The sequence below is a fragment of the Temnothorax longispinosus genome, chromosome 12 (assembly GCF_030848805.1).
Source record: "Temnothorax longispinosus isolate EJ_2023e chromosome 12, Tlon_JGU_v1, whole genome shotgun sequence".
Taxonomy (NCBI): domain Eukaryota; kingdom Metazoa; phylum Arthropoda; class Insecta; order Hymenoptera; family Formicidae; genus Temnothorax; species Temnothorax longispinosus.
This window is the reverse complement of record NC_092369.1, coordinates 321,021-337,694: the sequence shown is the minus strand read 5'-3', so window position 1 is coordinate 337,694 and position 16,674 is coordinate 321,021. Positions and strand designations below refer to the sequence as shown.

The 16,674-nt window shown below is 34.0% G+C and overlaps 1 protein-coding gene and 1 long non-coding RNA gene across 2 annotated transcripts; one reads left to right on the top strand and one right to left on the bottom strand.

Moving 5' to 3' along the window:
• Positions 1–2,536: 2,536 nt before the first annotated feature.
• LOC139823218 (plasminogen-like) lies at positions 2,537–3,887 on the bottom strand. The gene is made up of 4 exons (XM_071795606.1): positions 3,719–3,887; positions 3,428–3,583; positions 2,874–3,100; positions 2,537–2,698 (listed from the first exon to the last, which is right to left on the bottom strand). Exons 1-4 carry the CDS (start codon positions 3,885–3,887, stop codon positions 2,537–2,539), a joined length of 714 nt encoding a protein of 237 aa, XP_071651707.1.
• Positions 3,888–13,287: 9,400 nt separating this feature from the next.
• On the top strand, positions 13,288–15,456 carry LOC139822840 (uncharacterized). Its single transcript, XR_011734619.1, has 3 exons — positions 13,288–14,333; positions 14,497–14,613; positions 14,686–15,456. It is a non-coding gene; the product is annotated as an uncharacterized lncRNA (long non-coding RNA).
• Positions 15,457–16,674: the final 1,218 nt, after the last annotated feature.

Below are 16,674 nucleotides of genomic sequence, written 5' to 3'. Positions count from 1 at the left end.
TGTATAAATTATTATTTATGCTATTGAAAAGTAAAACGGTGTGCCATGCAATTTTTATTATGTATATCAAATTTTAATTCGATGAATTAAAATTATGTCGTGACATCATAAAAATTGGTTGAATTAAAATGATATCGACACGTAAAATAATTCCGAATTTTTATGATGTCTTGACATAATTTTAATTCATTGTAATTTTTCTTAAGACTATTATTTTTTGATCTTTTATATTGAATGGAATATTTATTATGCTATTAAAAAGTAAAACGGCTTGCATTAAAAAGTAAAACGGCTTGCCGTACAATTTTATTATGTTCCGATATAATTTTAATTGGATGAATTACTATGATGTCGGAACATAATAAAAATTCGGAATTATTTTTATGTCCCGACATAATTTTAATTCGTCCAATTTTTATTATGTTCGACATAATTTAAAATCATTAGTAAGAATCGCTATTTTTCTTAGAACAATTATTTTTGGAAACTTTTATATTGTGTAGAATATTATTGATGCCATTAAAAGTAAAACGGCGTGCCATACTAGCTCTAACCACAGCTCATAGATTGCAAACATTATCTTTAATAAATGTAGATAATATCGTATTTTCGGAATCAGAAATGACCATTAAGATACCCGACTTAATAAAAACATCGAAACCAGGTGCCTCTCTACTTGAGCTGATTTTACCCTTCTTTAACCCTTCGCCCGTAAACTATAATTTGACTGGCATCGTCCGTAATCTGGGTCGTAAATGTCCTGTCGTTATTTTGACCTAGTAAATAGTGTTCAAAAAATCTGAAAAAATTCTGTAATACTTGTATACTATCCTATTTTATAATCCCAAAGTTTATTTAGCAATTTGTTATAAAATAAATTGTTTATAAATAATTCTTTATGCAAAAAATTGATAAAAATCCACTTTTATTAAAAAAAATCATATCTCATTAAATTTTAAATCAAAATGAAAAATTCCAACGAGGTTTTATAGTTAAATATGTGTACTTTCAAGAAAAAAATTCTGTATATGGGTCATTTTTAAAAAGTATAATTATTCTGAGGATTAAAAATTGCGTTTTTCGAGTTAAAGAAAAATAAGATTTTTAGCGTAATTTTTACATTATTTTATTAAAAAATCATATAAAATCGTCTTTCTCGTAAATAATATCTGATATTGTCGCTTGATCATCCATTGTACTCTGAAAGTACATGTAATTTCTTTTTACACGTGTTTTCATCCACTCACATTTTGAGGTTATATATATAATATACACAATCATAAAAAAATATCACTTATATAAGTTAAAAATAACTGTATAATATGAAAATGACGTTAAATTAATTTTACTTCCTTGCACGAAAGTCTGGCACTGTCCGTAATCAGGGTCAATATTGGCACTGGACGCACTTTGACTCGCTGCTGGTCAAGCACACACTGGCGAATTCCAACAAAACTTTGGGCATGAGTTCTCCCCACTACCTACTTTTTTTACGAGGAAAAGCAAGCCCCCCCCTCCTTTTCATTTCGGCGGTATTCTATTTTGAATTTCGGCTTGTGCCATTTACGACCCAGATTACGGGCGAAGGGTTAAAGAAAAACCGAACTCTTTGTTTAGAGCTTCGGCTATTTTCGATTATTTAAAGATTACAAAAGATTTCAGAACAGGGGAAAATAAAAAATTGTTAATCTCAACGATTAAACCATATAAAGGTGCATCAGCTCAGACGATAGGTCACTGGATTAAGTCCTTGCTAAATAAAGCGGGTATAGACACGAAAATATTTACAGCGTACAGTACAAGACATGCAGCTGTGTCTACAGCTTTTAGAAATGAGGTAAATATAGACACGATTAGACGTACAGCAGGTTGGTCTGCGCGATCACAAATGTTCGCAAAATTTTGTAACAAACCTATTATCCCTCCAAACAATAAAGTTTGCACGTTCAATATTAAAAAGCTAAATAAATAAATAAAAGAGTGAGTTATCTTTCAACTCTGAAAGTCTACATTTCTTGCTTTATTATCGAGAACAAGACGTGTAATAATTGACCGATCAAACGAGCCGAAGGCGAGTAAATTATATTAGACGCTCAAGCAGATTGTGCTACAATATCAAAACTTTTTGCAGATTTATCATCATGATTGAGCCTTTAATATATTTATTTTGATGGTTCAATATTATTATTTTTATTTATATATATTTCAATTTCAGAAAACTATTCTTTCCGTATATATGTATAACTTTGTAAGTATATTAATTTTATATTCATGTGTCTTACTTATAACGAGCAAAGTTGTTTATGAAAAATGTGCATGCATTAAATGTACATTTTAATACTTATTTATCAATACTGATACATTTAAATTACCGATTATATCAATAACGTTAAATTTATCCGTATTGAAAAATCGATATTAGAATGTACATTTATAATGCATGCATATTTTTTATAAAGAATTGTGCTTATTATAAAACAATATACATGATAAATTTAAATTATTGATCATATCGATAATATTATATAGTTATGCACTAATATCGCATCATAACTTCGCGAATCCAGTCTATATATGAAGAAACTTTAGTAAACACATTAGGTGATTTGGTAGGACAAAATTGGTCTCCGTAACTCACAATACCTATTTGAAAGTCCTGGTCATTTCTTCTTACGATGAGAGGACCACCGCTGTTACTCTAAAAATAAAACATTAAATAACAAATTTATGAAAAAAGAGACACTTTCAAATTTCATTTAGCCTATAAAACGATACAAGGTAATTTATATTGCGCGTTAGAATAATGTACTTTATATATTTGTATAATTTTTGTAGTATATATTATTATAAACTATAACTGTATTATTTTTTACTTCACAAGCGTCTTGTCCCAATCCTGCAGCGGCCGTGCAAATGTGCTTGTTGTTGATGGGCCAGTATTGCCTGCATACATTATTTTCTATAATCGACGATGTAGTATACTTAAGTCTTGTCATACCTCTGTTACGAATATGATTTATTCCCCATTTAGTCACATAAGCACACTCTTTGTTCACAAAGCTTTTGTCGTAATATGCGAGTTTTATTGGCTGAATGTCAACTAAAATAAAGACATATTATATTTAACTAATAATTTCTTAAAATCAATATTGAGATATGATATACATTCGTAATACTTTTTCAGTAGTTTTAGATATAATTTTTGGTATTTTTTTAGTATGCATCAAGGTATTATAAAAGAAGCTGTACGTAGATATACCATACAATTTTTTATTTCTACGAGTCTCTTTTCCACATTTATAAAACTATGTGTTATTCAAATTGTTATTAACTTTTTGCATATTTTCCATAGAATAATTAAATAATGCCGACGTGTAAATAAGCGTAAAAGAAAAAAGGAAAGAAATATCAATTTAAATGTACTTACTGGACAAGGGAATATCTTGTGGCATGTAGAGTAACGCAATATCATTATAGCCAATTGCGTATTGCGGATGTATAAACGCTTGAGTCGTAACCATCGACACAATGAGGAGTCTAAGAAGACCGTATCCAATGCCAAACTTGTCTATGATAGTGAACACTACGAAAAATGTACTTAGTCGAAAAGGGAATATCTTGCGGCTTATAGATTAAGGCAATGTTACTATAGCCCTTTTGCATATTGCAGACATATAAATGTTTGAGTCGTAATCAATTAACGTAATCATCGACATACCGAAGATTCGAAAAAGCTCGTATCCAATGCCTAACTTGTCGCTGATACCAAACTCTACGAGAAATGTTCGGGGGTATCTTTCTACGCAATGCGCGGTTGTGAGAATCCATCTTTTGGATAAAACCGTGCCGGCGCATTCTACGTATCCGTATCCCAAGAATTGATGCATCATTACCATGTATGAATAGCCTGGGGACTTTAACGCAGTTGTGGATCCGTCCGTTATGTTAGTTGCTTCATCTGTCGTTTAAGAAAGAACTCGAGTGTAGAGAAAGACGATCATTACAGCTTTGGTATAAATATTATGAACTATGTGCGAAAATCATACGTAAAATTACATATTTTATTTAAGTAAATTATTTATTTATTATTTATTAAGTAAATATTACGTTATCGCGTAATCACGTTAGATTAACGATGCTACAACTATATTCGGATTTTATTACAGAAAAGCTTCCATTTGATATATTACAAAATAATATACACTTGCAGCAAGTAATTATATCAAATTGCATTGATAAAATTAACTAAAACTGTTTCAATTTTTGTTTTTGCTTACCATTATTCGCGTCAAGATCGACAGCAACGATGGGATTGTCACATGTGACGTTTCCAGATTCGTTTACCAAGTACTGACTTCGAGTATGACATATTGTCAAACAGAGTACAACGCACAATAATAGCTTCGTACTTACAATTAGTGGATTCATAATAGACTGTTCCGCGTGTCGTCCCTGCAAATTTCCTATTTATGCAGTTGTGTCGATATTCAGGCAATAATAACGACTAACAAAATTATTAACACTTTTGACAACACTTTTGTGAGATGTATTAAAAGTAAAGGTTTCAAAAAATACTGCGGTGGATGTACATACCAGTTATTTTTTATTATTTTTTTAATATACAGATATTTTCTGAACATAGCAATGACTCATTTGTCATCTTGGACAGTTCTAATGACGAGCCATGTGCAGTAAAATAACATCATTAGGAGGTCAGAACTGCTTTCGGCAGGGGTTTAAAAATCTAAAATTCGGAGTATAGGTTCCAATGGAAAATCCGTACGAATAAACCGGGCTAACTAAGAATCAGCGCGGTAAACGATGCGCGAAAGTTTTATTTATATTTTTATTTATTTTACATATTTTCCAACCTTTGACTGCGTGCCGACTAGATTTGTCAGACTAGATTTGTCGAATTGGTACGACACTTTTACGGAATGAAGAAAGTTCCAGGTTCGAACCTTGGCTGAGAGGAAATATTTTTCGCAATGATTTCTTTATAGTTATTTAGATGCATATAGCATCAAAAATTAAATCAAATCGGTTTAATTAGGTGTAGGGGGATTTTACTACTCTAACCGGAGCTGTGTGTTTGAAGTCTGACAAATCTAGTCGGCACGCAGTCAAAGGTTGGAAAATATGCAAAATAAATAAAAATATAATTAAAACTATCGCGCATCGTTTACCGCGCTGGTTGTTAGTTAGCCCGGTTTATTTGTACGGTTTAAAGATCTAAAACTATTTTTTATTTAATACTACCATAATAATCTACAAAATTATATATGATTGATGATCAGGTTCAAATAGCCGAAATTGGGCGAAGTTCTTTATGCCCAGTTAGGCGATTTTTGCAAATGCGGCATTCCTTTATCGTCCGAAAATGTCTGAATCTAGGTATTGCAAATAAATTCTTCGGAAATTTTTCTCTAAAATTTTATTATAACAATACGACTGCAATTTCACAAATTAATTTTAATTTAATTATTGTTTGCAATATAGCGACCAATAAATATTATATATAGTACTTCAATTTAAAAAAAACTTTAGACATAAAATAATTTTAAAACAATTTTAAAAGAATAACGACACTTCTGCCTCGTGCAGCAGATTTCACCTATAAACTTGTGAGATTATAATTATAGCACATAAAATTTTAGGCATACTTTTTATGGGCTTAACTTAAAATAAAAACTTTTTGAATTGTGACAGTATTCTTCTCAGGGTACGCGCGATATATTATTCTCTTACTTTATAGCTTTTCAAACATAGTTATTTTTGTGGACAATTACGTCGAGAGTTAGTGGGTGTTGATTATATAACTGAATTGTATTATAGATAATTCTCCGACAAAGAAGGAATTTATAGCACAACTTTACTTACAATAGACTTAAATTTACACGATAAAGTGTAAATACACATTGCGTTTTGAAGAACTGTCGTGAACTACCTTTGCAGTCTCCGAGACGTCTTTTTTTACAGTATCCAAAGAGGGTCTTATCACTTTTTTAGAAAGTTTTAGTCCAATCTAAGGAATTTCTACTGTGTTATTTTATTTTTAAAATAAGTACGTGGACGATGAGCATATTATATTCTAATAAGGTTTCTCAATGTTATCGCATTCTTACGGTAAGTATGTGAACGATGATCACACTATACTTCACCAGTACCTCCGGAATGCGCCTGTGTTCAAGCGTTTAGTAGGGGGAGTCCGGGAGACTTGACCATAGAGGAGAGTTGAACCACTTCAAATATCTCGTTCAAATTTTGAACAAAGAGCTCAATCCGAGCACGTTAAAACACGTTTGTCTCACTCACAGTCGAAACGCACTACCAAGCGTCATATTGTCACGTGCTCGGATTGAGCTCTTTGTTCAAAATTTGAACGAGATATTTGAAGTGGTTCAACTCTCCTCTATGGTCAAGTCTCCCGGACTCCCCCTACACACAATTTTGTGATAGATAGCGTATTTATCTTATGCAAGAAAATATATCGCTGATGCATCGCTTCTTCCCTTATTTTTTAATTTTATTGTAATTTCAGCTGTATGCGTGGGATGGAAAACATCGATAAGCATTCGATGTTTTCCTCGACGTGTGCGAGAACGACTTTTAATCTGGAAACGGGCACCTGTAATGTGATTTTTACATTACAGTGTCGAAAAGAAATAAACCTCACTTCATAGTAAATTTTTGTTATCAATCGAAAATCCATACTTATCTTTCATTCAGTGGTTCCGAGACCCAACCCGCATAACAGAAGAAGTTAGGACATTCATAGTACAGACCTATTAAAACTTGTTGAAGTATAGAAATCATCCCAGGCGACCGTTTACGTTAAAAATTAATAAAATATATAGTAAAAGTTTATATTATATAAATTCGAAATAATAATATGAGTTTGAATGTGATTATGGTTCGAGTATATGATAGATAAATGCATACTTTATTTACCCCAAGGAGTCTCAAAGGGTGTTTTTAAAGTGACGTACCCAACACTGTACATTTCATACATTTTTGTTTTCTTCCCTGGCCTTTGTGCGACCTTACAACTCATTTACAAAAAAGTCTAAATCCAAATCTAAATCCAAATTTAAATCAAAACCGAAATCAATCTCAAAATCAAAATAAAAAAATCAAAAACATTGTTTAATCCGGCCGTATTCTCTCTTCATCTCCTCCTCCAGATGTTTGCTAAACTTCCTTCTTCCTTATTCGTCCTTTGCTTTTCCTCTCTTCCTTTCTTCTACATCCTCGTCTGTGTCCATCAGCAGGCTCTCCTCTAGTTTGCTTGCTATCTCCTCCTCCGCCGATCTTCTTGGTCTCCCGCCATCCTCCTCCCTCCATTCCTTTGTTTTTTTCTTCTCCTCTCCTTCTCTGAGTCTCCTCTCTATAGATTTGTCCTCGTCCATCTTAACCTTCAGCCTGCTCTCTTCCCTCCTCCGCGCGTTTAACACCCTCCATTTATCCTCCTCGTTTCCCATCCTCACCAGCATTGTCAGCCATTCTCCTCTCAGCCCTATCACGTTTACTTCCTTCACTTCTACCCTCTATCTTCAGGCCCTCTGTAAGCATGGCAGCTGCTTCACCTTCTCCCAGTTCGTTCCCTTTCCTATCCATCTGTTCTTCTCTATCCTTATTATCACGTTCTTCTTCCTTCTCTCGTCATCATTCCTCCCATCGTCGTCGGACCACCATTTCCTTTCCTCTAGCCTGCCCCTGCTCTCTTTGCTATTGTCTCTCTTCCTTTTCCCTGTGCCTTGTTCCAGTCTGCGTACTTTTCTTCTCAATTTCTCAATCTCCTCTCTCTGATCCTTTATTTCTTCCTTCACTTATTATCTCACTTGTTTGTTCCTTTATCAACTTCTCCAGCGTCTCTTTCTTTACTATCATCTTCGCTCTGCACTCCATTCTTTCCCTTTGTCACGTACTCTCCTTCTCTTTGACCTTATCTGTAATTAAACGATTATTCTTACCATCTACCAAGTAACTTCCTTTTCCTTTCTCTTCTCTCCGCCCTGCCTCATCTCCTCTATCGCCTTCATCCATTCTTCCCTCTCTCCCTTTTCGCCCAATATCTTCCCTACCACATCCTGCCAACTCTCTCCATCCCAATCCTCCCATCTTGATCCTCCCTCTCTTTCCAGACATGTTCTCACGTCTCCTCCTCCTTCTCACATATCCTGCATTTTCTATCTTCCTCTTTTCCCTAGCATAGTCCCTCCCTAACTTTGTTGCCTAGTATCCCATCCCTGCTTCTTTAGATAATCCGGAATCCCGTCCTTCCTTATAAACTTATACCACCTATTGTATCTAGATTCCATGATCTTTTCCATCCCTTCGTGTCTTTACTTCGATTTCTCCTTATATTCCAATACCTCCTCTACCAACTCCTCCTCTCCTTTAACTTCTACATCGATTCTTTCCAAGTAGTCTTTTCTCTCCTACTCCCATCTGTCTATTATCCTTTCCTTCTTCCATCTGTCTTTCATTTCCTCCAAACATTTTCTCGCTATTTCTCCTCCTTTATTTTCTTCCAGCTTTCTTTCAAACTTCCATGCTCTCTTGCTTGCTCTGGCTCTCATTTTTTTCCTTTCCAGTTCATCTATAACTATGTATCCTGGGGTCCTCCAATTTAATCCGACTATTCTTCTGAGATATCTCTCGTGTATCCCTTCTACCTTCTACTATCCTCCCTCCCTCCTTTCCTTCCATTTATGGTTCGAGTATATGTAATATATTTATAATAAATAAATAATAATGTATAATAGTAACAGTTAAAAATATAAAATAGAAAAAATTACAATTCAATGAAAACATATGTGTAAATGCTTAGAAGAAAATAACATAGTAATAAAGTAATTGTTATATCTAATACAAAATATGTTTTGTTACTATACAGGGTGTCCCAAAACTCATAATTAATCTTTGAGGGGGTGGAAAAAGATAAAATTCTAAGACGAAAGTTCCTGTGTTACTTTTCTCTTCGGTCATTATTTATTGAGTTATTTAACAATTGAGTTGATCAATCCCGTGCGCGCTGTAGCGCAGCATTATTTGATCAAATTAATCGAATAATCGAATGATGAGGTGAGAGGGAGAGAAAGAAGTCTGAGAAACATGTCAAAATAATGTTAAGCGATTTTCAGTTTGCATGCAAACTTTCAATCGCATAAATGTATATGGATACGGGTGACAGAGATTTGGATACGGTACAGCAAAAATCATATGTGCATAAAAACATTACATGCCCCAGAAGATTCTAACTTAAAAATTTCAAATCGAACTCTCTATATTGTAATATATCGTTTGAAAGGACACAAAATGAGAAGAATTTTAGCGTAAACCAGAGGTCGATACGTTGAACCGTTCGGGAGTTATTTAGAGTAAAAAAATGAGTTTTTTCGAACTTTGATTCTAAATAACTACTGAACGGATCAACGTATCGACCTCTAGTTTACGCTAAAATTCTTCTCATTTTGTGTCCTTTCAAACAATTTACTACAATATGGATTATGGAGGGTTTTATTTGTTTGAGTTGAGGCACTCGAAATATAGGGGGTGGATATTTTTCGTTGGCAGACCTTGTATATCTTTAACGAAAGATAAATAATTAATTATTATAGTTTTTAACAACGTACTTTGTATATAACACTTGTACGCGGATTAAAATACAGTTTTGAGCAGCAATTAATTACGCGTTGTCGCCACGAGAGCCATCAAGGATAGATTAGCGTACCTAATTCGTTTTATCATTTCGATAGATCACCGAATACTGACCACAATGTCAATCCCTGATATTATAATAAATATGTCATGTAAATGCAGTGACTCATAGAACTGATCGATTCAGGAAGATCATGGAACATAAATATATGTTTGTTTATATGTTAATATTGACAAGTCGTTTTCGTCAGTTGCACTTCTTTAAATCAGTTAGATAATACTTGTATACCTATTCATTAAATACTGTAAGTACCATGTCGATATAGAAGATGTCTCTTACCAAATTTTGAATTTTTCGTTCTCGATAACAAACGTCAAGGCACATATAGAGTTCTTGAGTTATAAACGATTGGAAATAAAAAGCTTATTAAAATTAAACTTACAATTGAAACAACTTTAATATATATTTTTTTAAATATATTTATATTGTATAAATTATAGCCGTCAAATTATCTGATTTCAAAAATTTGCATAAAACTAATAAGAGAAATTGAATTCAGTCTAAGGTATATATATATATCATACTATTATATAAAACCCGAGTGTTTGTCTGTCTGTCCGTCTGTCCGCGAACTACTCATTCGTTACTGGACCGAATTTTTAACAAAAGTATATGAAATAAGGGTAGAATTTCCCGGGGACTGCCATGATGTGTATAGTTTTTTGTTACCGTTTTTTTGAAACCGGTTTTTCTAGTTTTTCCAATTTTTCGGGAAATAATTGACCGAATCTCAAAGAATTACATATATATAAAACAGGGATAGAATTTTCCGGGGAGTGCTATCAAGTGTATAATTTTTCGTTACCGATCTTTTTGAAAGTCAGTATAAAAAATTTTTCCAATTTTTCGACAATTAATTGACCGTATCTTAAAGAATTGTATATGAAGTAGGGGTAAAATATATTTCCCGGGGATTGCCATAAAGTGTATAATTTTTTGTTACCAATTTTTTTGTTACCAATCTTTTTGAAAATTAGTTCTAAAATTTTTTCAATTTTTCCGGAATTAATTGACCGAATTTTAAAGAATTGTATATGAACTAGGGATAGAATTTCCCGGGGAGTGCTATAAAAAAGCATATAATTTTTTATTACCGATCTTTTTGGATTTTTCCGGAAATAATTGACCGAATCTCAAAGAATTGTATATGAAGTAAGGGTACATTTTTTTTTCCGGAGAGTGCGGGGTGAGGAAAAAAAAGAAGCAATAAATTTTGTCGCCGCGAATAAAAGCGTCCACCCGTTGAGTGATTCGGGTATGGTGTAATTTAATCTAGCGTGGAATATTCAGAACCATTTTTCGTTACCGATTTTTTGAAAGCCGGTTACGAAATTTTTCAGAAAATAATTGACCAAATCTTAAAGAATTGTATATGAAGTAGAGGTAAAATATATTTCCCAGGAATTGTTTATAATTTACCGGGATAAAGTTTATAATTTTTTGTTACCGATTTTTTGGAAACCGGTTACGAAATTTTTACAATTTCTCGGGAAATAACAAGTAGTTCGCGGTCAGACAGACAGACATACAGACGTCAGGTACTTTTATATATAGATAGCTATAGGGGTATAAAGAACTAAAGAATGTAATAGAATTAGAAAAATTGCTAATAGTAAAGAGGTTTCCGATTTCTGTAAAAAAAAATGTACGTGATTGCTCCAATTTCTGCAAACTTTGAGATATCAAGCTAAAATTTTTTATGGATAATTTTTATGGATAATTTTTTGTTACCAATTTTTGGAAACCGGTTTGGAAATTATTCAAATTTCGAGAAATAATAAGTATTAATTGACCGATTTTCTTGAAAACAATGCCAAAAGTCTTTTAATTTTTGAAGAATAAGTTTTATTTTTTATTAATGGATCAAATTTTCTTGAAACCAGTGCCAAATTTTTTTTTAATTTTTGTTGATAATCTTGATGAAACTGATACCAAAAGATTACTAATTTTATGGGGATGGCTACCATGAGGTTGAAAATTGGAGGTTTCATGGGATTCTATGGTGCTTCTAATTAATGGGTGAGTTTGGGAGAGGGGAATAGAATTTGAGCCCGCGCGAAGCGCGGGCAAAAAATCTAGTATATATATATATATGATAATTGTACTGTATAATTATTAATTGTCAATTTTATATTAAATTTAATATATTCAGCTGCAAAGTTATAAAATATTTAAAGAGACACAGTAGTGTAAAAATTATTATAAAGTGCATGCATAATTTACCAATCACAGATGGCAGTAAATTATGTTATATTTATAATATGTCACAAAAATTCGAAATTGTGTTAATATATAGCTGAAATTATTAATAATACAAACTAAATACGCTTGATCTGAAACAGATTATTTTAATATTAAATCGCCAACAGAATATGTTTTAATTGAGATTCGCACTATAAAAGTAGTTTTAAAAAAGCTAACTATAATAAGTAAATGTAAAATACACACAGAGAAAAGTAATAATTTAATAAAAATTCGATAGATATATAGAATTTGTGAATACAAAATATATCTTATCATAAATTACTCTTTAATATAAAGGTCGGACATAAAATATCTTTCAATATTGTGATTGTAATGAGTGATCTACAAAAATGATACAAAATATTCATATTCTGATACTTCATATTCCGAAAAATTAATTATATAAAACAGAGGGAAATATGCAATGTGTAAGATGATGAAAAAATAAGGATTACCTATAAATAATATTAAATTTTGAAGAATCAACAGACATTTTTATTCCATAGAGTAGTAAATACTGTTTCAATAAAGCTTTTTGTTACAATGCGACATCATTATTTTATATTTTCTATTCAAAGTAAAGCAACGATTTATAATAATATAATTATTATTAAAATTTATGTATCGTTATTAGCAAATAAATGTATTTCATATAATGTATCTATTACATAATATATACAACGTACCTATTATATATTAAATTTAAAAAATTCATTCGCATAAGCCCTATATTGAGTGTAATAAACCAAAGTTAGTGCGCTTACAAAAGATATAGTGCGAAAAATATCAAACAACATCAAACCTAATACTATATAAATGATATGTCAATTATATAAAACATTAAAATATGTCATAAAAGATTTTATCAATAGCTTCCAGACTATTAATAAAATACTAAATATTATAAAAATATTGAAAAGTGTTAGAAATAATTAAAAATGAATAAAATATTCAAAAAACGATAATAATAAATAAAATAATATTGTTTAAAAATTTATGTAGATAATTGTATATCTTACATCACATTTTGTATTTTTGTTTGATCGTATGAATTGGTCACTTAAGTTTGAATTTTTCCAAATTACTTTGTAAAAATATTTTTTAACGCTTCAAGATCATTATTACGCTCTTCTATCAGATTTATAATGTTTGACAAAGTGTCTGGATCTTGATGGAAATAAGTTTCTGCGAATCTTTTGATCTGAAACAAGATTAGTTATACATGTTTATTAATAATAACATTAATAACTACAGAAGACACACACACACGCACACACACGCGCACACGGACACGCACACGCACACGCACACACACACTGAGAAACCCATTTGGTTAAATAAAACAAAATTCTTTGGTTAAACCATTTTGTTGACTAAATATGTAATTTTTATATATGCACTTAAAAAACCATATTACGGGAAGCAAGTGAAATGTTACACGAACCAAATTTTATGTTTGAATCGATTTATTAGTTACAATAAAATTTGACTGTTACGGTAACAAACTTGCCCATCTCATCGTATCTTAAATAATTGTGTTTGTTGCGTGAACAAAATCGTTCACTTGAAAATCATAGGTTGAAAATAAGCGCGCAATATCGACAATGACGCGACGACCGCGGCGACGGAAGCAAAGGGCGCTCTGCCGATCGTCTTTCGTTTGCCAGTCCGCGCTAGAGTCGCGACAATGCGAAAGAGAGAGAGAGCGCTACACCATCACAGCGTCATTCGTTTCGATCACGGTCCGCGGTACTGATACCACAGTTTTGGAAAGTCAATTCTGAATTCGTTGCGCAGTTTAGTGGACCCGGTTGCTAGGCGATTCATTGCAAGAAATACGAACGAGATACTTTATAGTTGTAGAGAAAGATTTTCTCAAGGCTTAGACCGTGACGGCGGTGATCGGCCGACGGGCTGGCCTGAGAGGGGATCGCCAACGGATCTGCGTTTCCCGGTGCGCGTAAACCGGAAGGTTTACCGAGAGGTTGCCCCGCGTGTGTGCTTGCTATGCGCGACGAACGTCACCGTCGACGTCGTCGTCTTCCATCGCCGCTCGCACCTCCTCGCGGGTGATTAATGGTTTATAACGGACGACAATAGTTTCGAAACGAACAACAATCTTGTACACGTGTTTGCGAGGCGTCCTCGCGTTCCACGCCTCGTGGCCGCGAATGCGCGTGCTCGTGATAACGTGCGAGAGGTGCGTGCTGGCAATTAGCAAGCGAAGAAAAGGAAATCGACTCGACATCCGGAAATCCCTCAGGATACATCGGCGTCTGCGCACGTCGGGCAAAAGACGGATCTCTGCTGATCTCAGCGAAGCATCGAGACTCGTCCGCCAGCCATTTCCGACAGCGGGGACAAGGTCAGCCACGATAAGTACCCGGAGATTTTCTCTTTCCGTAACGAGCGGATAAGCGTGTACTACGCATTATTACTTAACGAGCTCGATACTGCCCATTCGATATTCCTCATATAAGTTTGTATATTACACAAAATTTTAACAAGGACTTTTTTTTAACACACAGGACCTCTGTTTTCAATGGTGTACTCTTACGGTTATTGTAAATATGCTATGGCGGATCATATTGTACGAGACGCATTAGTTGCATTGCGGTGCGAGAGCTTAATTCCGCTCTTTGAAGGTAAGCTTTTCTAATGTATCTTACTAGAGAGATATTTCTACAACTTACAGCGTTATCTTTATCTTTCTGTAGATTCCCGGAGAAATTGAGAATCTTATTGAAGAACGGAGAAATTTTTGTGCACATAAAGGAATTAAACTTCAGCCATTTGTACTTCTGGTTTCTGATGAGAATGACATTACTTCATAAGTAATCATTGATGATTTAAAGTACGAAATTGCAACCGTGCGTAAAGCAGTGGATATATGCTTCAAGAGTTTTCAGGTTTTTAATGCAAAGTATCTAGTAGAATGCGAAAAAATATGGTATTTCTTACAACGCGCCGTATATGGATTTGAAACTGAGTTTGATTGTAAAAATTCATCAGTTTTGACTATTTTAAATTCTATAAAGACCATCACACACAACAAAGACTAACATCATTATGTTTTTTTCTTAATTGAAATTGAGATTTAAATCTCTGATTAAGTTATTACATAAATAGTTTTCTGACTGACATTTTTCATAAAATACTTTATTTTGTATTCAATTTCAATAGAAAAAGATTGATATTATGAAGATTGTTCCTGATTAAAATTTTTATTTATTTTTTGCGTAATACGTTGATTTTATTGATGGTATTTACAGTTACCTTCAGTTACATATTCATAAAATATTTTTTAGTTTTATTATAAGTTTGCGTGTAAAATTTATAAAACAATTTATGATTGTAATTTTGTGATATGCGTTATTTTTAAAAAATATCGGCGTCGTCATACTGGTTCTTCGCATTTATCGTTTTATTACGATCTATCAATATAGATCTAGATCAATATAGATATAGAGCTGCTTCTTCAGTAATTTTTCTTTTTGTTTTTAAAGAAAGTAATTGAAAGAGAATATCAATATTATAAAATTATAATATTAAAGAGTTGTCCTACTTTTAGGTTACTTATAAAGTTATTTTTATTTCTCTTTTAAATTAACATATTTTGGTTTCACTATTCATAAACTAAGTATAAATAATGACTGGTCCAATCATATTTTTGGCTCTTTTGTCATGCGTCTGATAGAATGATTCATGGGAATCGTGCTACATTAATATTTTAATTGATGTTTGGCGCTCACCAAACTGTAGATGGATGCATGTATCATACTTAATTGTTTAGTCTCGTTACTCGTTGTATATAGCATTCTTGCGTACCTAGTATTAAGTATTTCGGTGACTCGCGCGAAACGTCGGCGGATCGCGATCAACGCGGAATCGATAATTGCGCGACTCACCAATCGGTGCTGCCCTCGCTCACCCCACGAGGGCACCCGCCTGAAGAACAAGCACTCGCTCGCGACACTGTTCCAGCGCCGCGAGCTCTCGGCACTCATCGTTACGACGTCTCGGAGCACAGAGAGATTAACGGAGCACAGAGAGATTATCGGAGCAGGGAGACTTGCGCTATTCCGGAGTCGCGAGATAGTGCGATCGCCTACTTTCTCGGCCTGCTTGTGTGCTGCTTTTGCCTGCTTACTCCTGCTTGCTTGCTGCCTGCCTTAATTTACTGCTGCCTGCCTCGCTTTCGCTTTGCTCGCTGCCCTGCCTGCGTTGCTGCACGAGCCCGATCGCGACCGAGACGAAGCCTCCAGGAGTCGACGGCACAACGAACGGTGAGTCGCATTTTAACTTTCGCTTTGGGGAGACTTTACACATCTCCCCTGGTCCTTCGAGCTTCGCTTTATCGCAAATCCGGGTACGGCTCTACCGCCCCCCGAGCATCTGGTCCTTCGAGCCGGATTTTCATATCATCGCGATTAGTCTATTACCGCCGACCTTTCGCGTGTCCTTTCATTGTAATAAGTCACCGAATCTTGTGTTCTGTAACGCGTAGTGCAATAGCGCGTGACCTTGCGGATCTCGCAGGATCTCCCGTATCGCAACGTACGCTTCGCGAAGGGAATTCTCGCGTAGCATCGCGCAATCGGCCATTAGCCGCCTGTAATTTACGCGAATTCGCCGAATTCTTATTCTCGCATTAACGAGGTGCAATAACGCTCGGCGTGCTGACAACTCGTGTCTCGCGCGGTATC

Excerpts from the sequence above, each read along its gene's own strand:
- LOC139823218 (XM_071795606.1), bottom strand. The coding sequence starts at position 3,887 with ATGCATCAATTCTTGGGATACGGATACGTAGAATGCGCCGGCACGGTT. Across the intron at positions 3,101-3,427 it reads ACAAGATATTCCCTTGTCCA|TTGACATTCAGCCAATAAAA; the intron begins GTAAGTACATTT and ends TCTTTATTTTAG. Across the intron at positions 2,699-2,873 it reads TGGGACAAGACGCTTGTGAA|AGTAACAGCGGTGGTCCTCT; the intron begins GTAAAAAATAAT and ends TTTTATTTTTAG.